The sequence below is a fragment of the Lipophrys pholis genome (assembly GCF_963383615.2).
Source record: "Lipophrys pholis genome assembly, chromosome: 12".
Classification (NCBI taxonomy): domain Eukaryota; kingdom Metazoa; phylum Chordata; class Actinopteri; order Blenniiformes; family Blenniidae; genus Lipophrys; species Lipophrys pholis.
The window spans coordinates 3,489,080-3,499,843 of NC_137641.1; the positions used below are offsets into that span (position 1 = coordinate 3,489,080).

At 42.5% G+C, this 10,764-nt stretch overlaps 2 protein-coding genes across 7 annotated transcripts; one reads left to right on the forward strand and one right to left on the reverse strand.

Annotated features, from left to right (window-relative positions):
• Positions 1-152: 152 nt before the first annotated feature.
• On the forward strand, positions 153-4,413 carry LOC308117405 (uncharacterized protein). Of its 3 annotated transcripts, none has more exons than XM_080476270.1 (3): positions 153-350; positions 1,881-1,946; positions 3,348-4,413. In XM_080476270.1, the coding sequence occupies exons 1-3, from the start codon at positions 170-172 to the stop codon at positions 3,488-3,490; spliced, it is 390 nt and encodes a 129-aa protein (XP_080332396.1). In that variant the 5' UTR covers positions 153-169; the 3' UTR covers positions 3,491-4,413. The 3 variants fall into 3 exon arrangements, with proteins under 3 accessions (XP_080332396.1, XP_080332397.1, XP_080332398.1); XM_080476271.1 differs by having other exon boundaries at positions 153-344; XM_080476272.1 differs by lacking the exon at positions 1,881-1,946 and having other exon boundaries at positions 153-344.
• A 17-nt stretch (positions 4,414-4,430) lies between these two features.
• pdcl (phosducin-like) lies at positions 4,431-9,278 on the reverse strand. Of its 4 annotated transcripts, none has more exons than XM_080476923.1 (5): positions 9,184-9,267; positions 8,175-8,267; positions 7,654-7,847; positions 6,636-6,817; positions 4,438-5,344 (listed from the first exon to the last, which is right to left on the reverse strand). In XM_080476923.1, exons 3-5 carry the CDS (start codon positions 7,826-7,828, stop codon positions 4,781-4,783), a joined length of 921 nt encoding a protein of 306 aa, XP_080333049.1. In that variant the 5' UTR covers positions 7,829-7,847; positions 8,175-8,267; positions 9,184-9,267; the 3' UTR covers positions 4,438-4,780. The 4 variants fall into 4 exon arrangements, with proteins under 4 accessions (XP_080333051.1, XP_080333049.1, XP_080333050.1 ...); XM_080476924.1 differs by having other exon boundaries at positions 8,175-8,293; XM_080476925.1 differs by lacking the exon at positions 8,175-8,267 and having other exon boundaries at positions 4,431-5,344; positions 8,935-9,267.
• Between the last annotated feature and the right edge of the window lie 1,486 nt (positions 9,279-10,764).

Here is a 10,764-nt window from a genome sequence, read left to right on the forward strand (position 1 = left end):
TGCGCGACCACCGAGTTCTAAACAGGCTCTGGACCGGCCGCCTGACTGGACGCTGGAGCAGAAGGTGGACGTATTGATGTGAACTGACGGGGTCAGCGATGTGGAAGCGCAGGATGGATTTGCCACGGCTCCGTCCTCTCCACTCCGTTGTGCCCAGGAGGAGAGCGCCATGGCCGCACTGCAGCTCCTCCTGCTGCCGCTGGCGCTCCTGCTGCCGCAGAGCGGCGGCTTCGAGCTGCAGGACACCATCCACGCCCTGATGGAGGAGAACATCCACCTCCACGAGCAGCTGGACAACCTGACGCAGGCGCTCCGCCAGCTCAAGCGAATGCTGAGGCTCCACGGTAACGGTACCAGCTCCTCCGTCCTTCCTGGATCCACCGCAAGCTGCAGGGAACTAAAAGAATCAGGAATATATTTACTTAACATGAGCATTAACTTGTTGTAACTACGTTTAACCTTTGCTTAACATGAGCATTAACTTTAGCATTTAGCATGTTTAACCTTTACTTAACATGAGCATTAACTTGTAACTATGTTTAACCTTTGCTTAACATGAGCATTAACTTGTAACTATGTTTAACCTTTGCTTAACATGAGCATTAACTTGTCGTAACTGTTTAACCTTTGCATAACATGAGCATTAACTTGTTGTAACTACGTTTAACCTTTGCTTAACATGAGCATTAACTTTAGCATTTAGCATGTTTAACCTTTGCTTAACATGAGCATTAACTTGTTACTATGTTTAACCTTTGCTTAACATGAGCATTAACTTTAGCATTTAGCATGTTTAACCTTTACTTAACATGAGCATTAACTTGTAACTATGTTTAACCTTTGCTTAACATGAGCATTAACTTGTCGTAACTGTTTAACCTTTGCTTAACATGAGCATTAACGTTCACTCACCAGAAATATTTAGGGAAACATCACATATTCAAACAATCTAAAGCTCAAGAGAATACTGACATTGACTGGCCAGAGCTGTTTAACCTGAGCATTAACATGAGCATTAACCTGTCTTGACTATGTTTTAATCTTTACTTAACATGAGCATTAACATTACCATTTAGCATGTTTAACCTTTGCTTAACATGAGCATTAACTTGTCGTAACTATGTTTAATCTTTGCTTAACATGAGCATTAACATTACCATTTAGCATGTTTAACCTTTACTTAACATGAGCTTTAACATGTCACTATGTTTAAGCTTGACTTAACATGAGCATTAACATGTCGTAACTATGTTTAACCTTTACCTAACTAATATTAGCACGAACATGTCTTAACCTTTACCTAACATAAGCATTAACACGTTTTAACCTTTACCTAACTAATATTAGCATTAACATGTTTTAACCACGTTAACATTTACTTTTCTGAACATGAGCATTAACATGTTTTAACCTTTACCTAACTAATATTAGCACGAACATGTCTTAACCTTTACCTAACATAAGCATTAACACGTTTTAACCTTTACCTAACTAATATTAGCATTAACATGTTTTAACCACGTTAACATTTACTTTTCTGAACATGAGCATTAACATGTTTTAACCTTTACCTAACTAATATGAGCATTAACATGTTTTAAACACGTTAACATTTACTTTTCTGAACATGAGCATTAACATGTTTTAACCTTTACCTAACTAATATGAGCATTAACATGTTTTAACCATGTTAACATTTACTTTTCTGAACATGAGCATTAATATACATAACAAACATCTGAATGCAGTTTATATGAAATTTGGCATCAGTTAGCATTAACTTCCTGTGGAGTGCGTTTGGATTTCTGCCAAAGCTGTTTGTGTTTGACCTTTTCGGACTTGAGCCGTTCGAGAATAAAGCCGCTGGTGTTTCCAAACAGACGCGGCTCATCGTGAACGTCACAGCGACGACGTTCAGCATCTGTGGGACGACTGGTCGCAGCACGGTGCGTCTGCAGCTCTCACTCCTAATACTCCAAATACTCTAAATACTTTACAGGAATATCAATCGGTACTTTTTCACTTCAGCAGCGAGGATCCCAGCCCCCCCCCCCCCCCCCCCCCCACCTCCCCGAACCACTAATTAGCGCATCAAAACACACAAAGTTCAATAGTGTCCAATGACTTTTATGAACAACCCAGAACCTTTGTGAGTCCGAGCAAACTGGACTTTAATGGGAATGAGAGCGTTCACGCGATCAGGACGTGTGGACACACAGAACGAGCGTCCTCGGGCTTTCCGTCGTTAATGATTCAGCAAAACCCGAAAGAAATTAGTAGAAATTGTGAAACATGTTCCAGTGAAAGTGAATAAGAGGATTCGGGTCCAAACGGACACAGAAAAAGCCCCTCAAAGCGCGAAAAACACAGGAACTGTGTTGCTGGGATTTTGGTTTCTGATTTGGAAAATTGTTCTGCAAAAAAAAGAGTAAAACTATTTTTTTTAAAAAAACGTTGAAAACTTTGCCTGGGTGTGATTCCTGGTGAACGTGGCAGCACGTGCACCATCAGGAAATCAACATGTGTGGAAAATTGGTGAAAAGTGTACTTTTGTTCATGATTGGGCAAAATGACACCAAACTTCAGATTTCAGAAAATCTGCCAGTCAGAGTGGAATTTGGTGAAAATGGGAGCGCGGACACAGAACGCACACAAACACAATGGATCTGTAACCTTCTGGTTCCATCCGTCGTCCCACACGTCTACTTTTGTTCACCAGCACGTGATCCTGACAAGAGTCACTGTTTGTGTGACGCAACGTGGTTTGATATTTTGCACCCGATTCAGGTGAATCTAATACTTCTGATAATACTGCGAGTATACTGGTAGTTAGAGTGGCGTGATGGCGGACGGTTCTGTGCGGGAGCTGTTCACAGTGACAGAGGAAACCCAATCAGCCCACATCGATCGGCCGGCGGTCCGACGCTCACGGGGAAACAGCAGGAGGTCAACAGAGTCACTGAGAGGCTGGAAACAGGAGTACTACTCTGTTTCACGTGGACTTCATTACATGTAAACGGATCAGCTGGAATAATAACTTAGACTCAATGGACCGTTGTAAATGAGAAGAAATATATAATTAAAGGAAGATAAATTAAAACAATATAATAACGGATAAATCTAAATAAAACCCAAATATTCCAGTTGGTTTGATGAAGCTCCTATATGTTGTAGTTTAAAAATAAATAAATCTTGAAACTGTATTCTAATTGTTTTCTGATGAGTAATTTGAAATATTGAAATAATTAAGTATAATACTGACAGAAGGGCCAGTACTTTAAAATCCTCAGTACTTTGTAGTACTCGGCTGTATTCACACCTCAACCATGTTTTCTGTTCTTCCTCAGGCATCAGTGCCGAAACTCATCTGCTGTTGGAAAACGCCTTCTGTGGCCATAACCCGCATGACTCCGCCCCTCTGCTCCACCCACAGCCCACCGCCCTGATGCTGCTGCCGCCGTGCCTGCTGCTGCTGCTGGGCTGCTTGTAGCCTGCTTCACTCTCTCTCTCTCTCTCTCTCTCGCTCTTTCTCTCTCTCTCTCTCTCTCTCTCTTTCTCTCTCTCACTCTCTCTCTCTCTCTCGCTCTCTCCCTCTTGCTCTCTCTCTCTTGCTCTCTCTCTCGCTCTCTCCCTCTCTCTCTCTTGCTCCCTCTCTCTCTCTCTCTCTCTCTCTCTATCGAGCCAGCAGGATTGGACGAGTTGATCTGTCAGTCTGTGTTTGTCAAATCAAGTCTGCAGAGCTCAGCGAGCTGGAAAGAGGCCTGTTGTTGTTGTTGTTGTTGTTGTTTCACAGCAAAGTGAAGGTTAAATCTGCTCACAGTCAAATTCATCCCACTTGAGGACATTTAAGTGAAAGGAGGAACTCCAGTACTACAGTGATAATTACACTTAATTAGTATTTTTAGGACAATACTGTAGTAAAGACACTCTCAAGAACTACTCCAAAGCAGTTGAGTAAACTTCAGGCCTTCATTTGACCTGAAAAAGCTCTAAAGCAAAACCTACGAATGACTCTGCTGTTTCGTTACAAAAAAACCAACAGCACCCTCTACTGGCACAACATGTAACTACGTCATTTTCTGCATTCCTGTTGTTGCCATGTCAACAGACATCCTCTTCAAAATGTTTCCATGTAAACGAGGAACTTTCCCAAAATAAAAATGTCCAATGCTCAAAATGCTCATTTCCCCACATGTGGAATTCACTTCCAGACCACCTGAGGGCGCCACAACCTGTTGATTCTTTCAGAAAGAGACTAAAATATTTAGCGTTTAAGTGATTTATATCGTTGCTTCTAGCTGATACTGTTGTTTTTACCACTGTGAGAATTATTAATGTAAAGTGCAATACAAATAAAAAGCATTATTATTATTACTACTTTATCTGATGTAGTTTGGATGATGAAACACTGAGAATAAAAATACAACAAGGATGGTGTCTCAAGCCTTAATTTATTCCGAATGGTGCAGCACATATAAAAGTTAGAAAACTAGACGGGTCGGGTCGGGTCGGGTCGGGTCGGAAGGATCTGATATCGTGAAACACAGAAATGAGGAGACGCGTTCAAACACATGAAATAAATAAAAAGGTAGAACAAACGACACCTACAAGCCTTCTGACTGGACGTGGAGGATGAAACGAAGGTGGAGGTTGTGAGGAATGATGTGACCTGCTGGGCTGGAGGCCTCAGAGGGACGTTTTGGTTCCATGCCAAGGCGAAGCCGTCCATCCAGCTCGCCACGTTAAGACAAGTCTGATCCGCGCGTCGGACGCCGCAGCTCTAGTCGATATCAAGGTCAGAGTCCTCGTCGCTGGCGCCGCTCTGCACGATGGCGCCGTTGCGGATGGTTTTGGGCAGGACGGGCGTCTTGTCGGGCAGCAGGCCGTACTCCTGCAGCAGCGCCTCCAGGTCCACGGCGAAGAAATCCTCGCCCAGCTGGTCGGTGAGCCGCACGAAGTTCCCGATGAGGTCGCCGCCCTTGTAGACCAGCAGGGCGGGCAGGGCGCTGTCCCTGAAGAGGGCGCTGGTGCTGATGGCGGAGCTGCGCACGCTGCAGAACTTGACCAGCGGGTACTCGTGCGCCAGGCACAGCAGGCTGCCGCTCATGGCGTCGCAGCCCGCCACGCCCGGCTCGTAGATGTGGATCATCACCAGCGTGCTCTGGTCCTCGTCGTCAAGTGCCTCCAGGAAGTCCTCGCCGCCGTTCAGCTCGTACACCTGGGCGAAGCGCTTCCCGCGGCACAGCTGGCGCCGCATCTCCTCAATGCGCTGCATGCGGTAGTGCTGCAGGAAGTCTTCGTCGTCCTCTTCCTCCTGCAGCATGTTGTACTCCTGCATCGTCATCTGCAGACCAGACAGGAAGTGAAGAGGAATATTGGGAGGAAATGATGTCAGAGTTCAAATGTTGGTGAGAGTTTACGACAACGGTTTCAAGCGGAATCGAAAACTTCCGTTGTGTCTTGGGAGTCTGGTTACTCCACTATGGTGCACAGGTTTGTGAAAATGGCTCCCAAACTGGAACTTTTCGAAAATCCACCTTCTCAATGGAAACATGGGAGGGGGTGGGGGTGGGGGTGGGGGGTAAGGAAACTTTTTTAAAAAGCTCGGGCTCTATCTCCACGGAAATGGAGTTTTTGAAACGATCCTCCGCAGAAACAGGGGAAAAGGCCAATTTTCTAAAACCCTCCAAGGAAACTTTTTAAAAATAATCCGACTCAGTTTCTATGACAACGGGGGAAAATGCAACTTTTAAAAACAATCCTTCCCCATGGACCTGATTGATCTGATTGACCTGATTGATCTGATGGACCTGATTGATCTGATGGACCTGATGGATCTGATGGACCTGATGGATCTGATGGACCTGATGGATCTGATGGACCTGATTGATCTGATGGACCTGATTGATCTGACGGACCTGGTTGATCTGATGGACCTGATTGACCTGATTGATCTGATGGACCTGATGGACCTGATTGATCTGATGGACCTGATTGATCTGATTGATCTGATTGATCTGATGGACCTGATTGATCTGATGGATCTGATGGACCTGGTTGATCTGATGGACCTGATTGATCTGATGGATCTGATGGATCTGATGGACCTGATGGACCTGATTGATCTGATGGACCTGATTGATCTGATGGACCTGATTGATCTGACGGACCTGGTTGATCTGATGGACCTGGTTGATCTGATGGACTTGATTGACCTGATTGATCTGATGGACCTGATGGACCTGATGGACCTGATGGACCTGATGGACCTGATTGACCTGATTGATCTGATGGATCTGATGGACCTGATTGATCTGATGGACCTGATGGACCTGATTGATCTGATTGATCTGATGGACCTGATGGACCTGATTGATCTGATGGACCTGATTGATCTGATGGACCTGGTTGATCTGATGGACCTGGTTGACCTGATTGATCTGATGGACCTGATTGATCTGATTGACCTGATGGACCTGATGGACCTGATTGATCTGATGGACCTGATGGACCTGATTGATCTGATGGACCTGATTGATCTGATGGACCTGATGGACCTGATTGATCTGATGGACCTGATTGACCTGATTGATCTGATGGACCTGATGGGTGAGAAACATGGACGCTTCACTCACTTTGCCTTTGATTTTGTCCTGCAGCTCCTTCTGCTTCTCCTTGTCCTTCTCCTGGTCCAGGTCGGAGCGGCAGGTCATGGACAGCTTCTTGATCAGTCGCTCCATTTCTTTCTTCTGCTCCTGCTTCTGCTCCACCTCCAGCTGCTTGTACTTCCTCCAGTCATTGATCACACCCTTTGGTCCTACGGGAGGAGAACCACCACATCACACCTCTAAATAAACAAACCTGTTATTAATGAAATAATAGGGCTGTCAAAAAGAACGCGTTAACACAGATTAATCCATCATCACGATTAATCTGATAAAATGTTTTTTAACATAATTAACCAACCTGCAGCGCACAATAACTCAGAACGCCTCTGGGAGTTTGTCCAAGCAGACTCACTGTCACTCATGACGCACAAACCGCCCGTCGACCAGATACTGACACAACCAAGTCAATATGAAGACGCTAAACAGCCCGTTGGCTCTCGATGGGAAGTTTGAGTACAAAAAACCCAAGATGGAACCGAGAGTATCACGCACACTCTGCAGGAAGGAGTATCCTTTCCCCCGAAGCTCTTTCAGATTAAAATCCCACATAAACATGAAGCAAACATTAGCTTGTCTCAGTAGCTGCTGGAAAAGGACCATTCATGTGGTTAAATGTTTGTTTTGACAAAGAGAAGGTTTTTATGAACATGAAAACTGTTAAAGGTGTTTAATAAACACTTTAACTGCAGATAAAGTCCCTTCTTTCTTTTGTGCGGAACGTTATTAATATATAGATTAAAAATTAATCATATTTAATCGAGATTAATCAAAATTAATCCACAGCAACTCTGATTAATCTGATTAAACGTTTGAGTTGTCTAGAAAATACATGGCTCTTATCTTTTAATGTCTTAGACTTTTGTGTATATTTGTTGAATTGACTTGAAACAGGATAAAAAAAAGCTCTGTGTGTGTGTGTGTGTGTGTGTGTGTGTGTGTGTGTGTGTGTGTGTGTGTGTGTGTGTGTGTGTGTGTGTGTGTGTACCCGTGTTAACGGCACTTCCGTCTGCGCTGTAGTCGATCTCGGGTTCGGCGGCCCCAGCGTCCCGGATGGTCTTCCTCTCACCATCCTCATCCTCGTTGTCGCTGCCTTCGTCCTCACTGCTGCTGTAGTAGTACTGCAGCTTCTCCCCCAGGATCTTATCGTCCAGCGTAGTCATGGCAACGACGACGACTTACCTGATGACAGAAACGCGTTACGCATCAGTATGAACACGTCGGACACGTTTAAACTCCAGAAACTGCAAATCCACGGATGTCTGACGCTGGTGTCAAATAGATATTAGTTATGGCAACAAATAAGCATTTTAAATTCTTTATTTTAATGAAAAACGTTGGTAAATCATTCCAAAAGAGTGATGCAGCTTTGAATGTCAGTTTTCTTAATCCCAAAATTAAGAAATTTGAAAAAAATATACAAAAAGCACAATGGGAAAATATGACCCACTACCGCAGAAATCACTATTTGGCCGCACAGTGGCGCAGTGGTTAACGCTCTCGCCTCACCGCAAGAAGGTTGTGGGTTCAAATCTCGCCCGGGGCCCTTCTGTGTGGCGTTTGCATGTCCTCCCTCTGTGTATGTGGGTTTCCTCCCATATTCTCAAAAAACATGGATTAATACACTGCTATAAAAAAATAAAATGAACTCCAGATTATCATAAATTTTATCACTTAAAATATACAGAAAAGCAGGTTGGTGCAGTAATCCTGAATAAAGCCGACCGAGCTGTCACAGGTCAGACAATAAGAGCTTAGTTTGAATATAGGTCACTAATTCTATACAAGGCTTATAGTAAGTGTGTCACTTTAATGAATGGCCTTTTAGTGAAGCACTGATGTGTTTAAAGCAGCCAGATGGAGAGACCGTGATAGCTCCTCTCACTTTACACACTGGCCATGATAACCCCCAGTTTAGATTCTATTGAGTGACAATAATCTCTGGAATTTCTCAAAGTTATAAGTTTCCATAAACAGTAAATAGAAGCTGTGATGAAAGGTGTTTCGGATTCATTTGTTTCCCTCTTAACTGGTGAAAGACCTCCTTTAACGTGCCATTAGCAACATATGTTAAAATAAGACTCACAAGGTTACAGAACTCTAAACTTTAGTTTAAGTGCGGTTAAACGAGACAGCTATGGATTTATATAATCTGCCTTGACTAGCAGCTAAAGGAAGTTGGTCACCAGTTAGCAGCGAAACCACTAAATCCAAAACACCAGCAGTCATCACCTGAGGTCTACTGGCAAATCTCCCTCCGTTGTCTCACCTGACTCAACTAGTTATTGATCGTCACGGGTGTTTCAGAGAACGAAGCACAATCCAATTAGTAAAGTAGATCCAATTATTTCCCTTCTTCAAAGAGTGAACCACGTTAGCATTAGCCACCGGAGCTAGCCACTGATTCCGAGCAACACGATTATCTCACTAGAAAACTGAACGAGTACGATATCAAACCAGACTCGATCAATACACGCTGCTTTCAGCGCACACAGACGTGTTTTATCCGATGTCTTACCGTAGAATTCAGACAAACTGACGTTAGTCGACACGAGCTACTGCCGCTGTGGCTAATCTGCTTAGCTCACCACAAGCCCCGCCCACTGCCACCGTGACGCCTTCAAGGGTCAAGAACAATTTCGGGAAAATACAAACGACACAAAGCTCAGAGGAGTTATTGAAAGTTTTAATACTTCAGTATAACACCCATATATCCCAATCCGAGGTGCAAACGTTTTTCTTGATTATAAGTACAGTTTATTATGTTACCAAATTCCTAATTCGTGTATAATTATATTTAGAACGTATCTATGCCAACGTTACAATGCTCATTAAGAAATACCGAGGTCACCTAAAGGCACCTTACGTACCGTGTAGAATGATGAAGCGTGTTCATGCAGTTATTTCTTAAGGAAGAATATTAGAACCACTGAAGAAGAAAAAATCGGAGGCCAAAAACACCAAAACCTTCATGCACTTCAGAAAAAAATCGAAAATCAAAGTCGGGATTTTTTTTTCTCTCACGGAGAGACGTCTGTCCATCCCTCATCATTTGCCCATAGATGTGAAATCACATTAAATCACTTAATTCTGACTATATAGTGTTGCTTACTGCTTATGGACATGTGACTTTACACAGGATTTCATTGTTGAATAATAAAAAAAATAAAATAAAAATAAAAAAATAAAAAATAATAATAATAATAATACATTTAAATAAGCACCCTGGGATCCCTGCCTTTGTCCTTCGTACTCGACAGAACAAAGCTGCAGGCTGCTCTGCTTCTTCTAGTCCTGATACTGATAACTGTGTTTATGAGCTAAATTCTGTTCTGAAGCATCTTTTCACCACTTCATTAAACCTGCCATGCATTTTGTAGAAGCAGTGACATGCGCTGGCATGAAGATGGACGGACTTTGTAAAAAAATCTTTACATTTTTTTCTGTGAAAAAAAAAATCTCGACTTTGATTTTTGACTTTTACTGAAGCGCATCCGATTTTTTTTTTTCTTCTACAGTGGCCCTAATACTCTTCTGTCATTTCCTACGGAGAACTAAATGTAATAAATAAATACACTATTAAATATTTAATTATATGTGTCATTAATGAATAAAAATTGGAATCAAATATATAAATGTGTAATTGAATGGGTCATTAATTCATTAAAAATATATTAATGTGTATATGTTTATTTAATTCTGTTCTCCATAATTTCGTCCAACAAAATGCTATTACCTTTTATCTATGAGGATTTAATACAACACAGTAAATTCAAAGCATGTTGCAGAATAACAACAATAATTGCCCATGAGACTTTCAGCAGAACTAAAGACAGAAAATCAGATACTTGTTTTTAGGCTTTCGTCATCCATCTGGGATCATTTTGCTGAAAAACGATTGAAGATCCACACAATTAATGGTGCCATTATTGAAAAAATTTAATTTGTAATAAGAAGTTCTGAAATATACATATTTTGTTTAGGAATTCCAACATCGTAGTCATCAGATGTTGTTAAAAACTCTACCCAATGTTGGAGGCTTGTTACCTTTCCTTTTTCCAGAAGGAAATAACAAAATACCACAAAGTGGGAATATTTT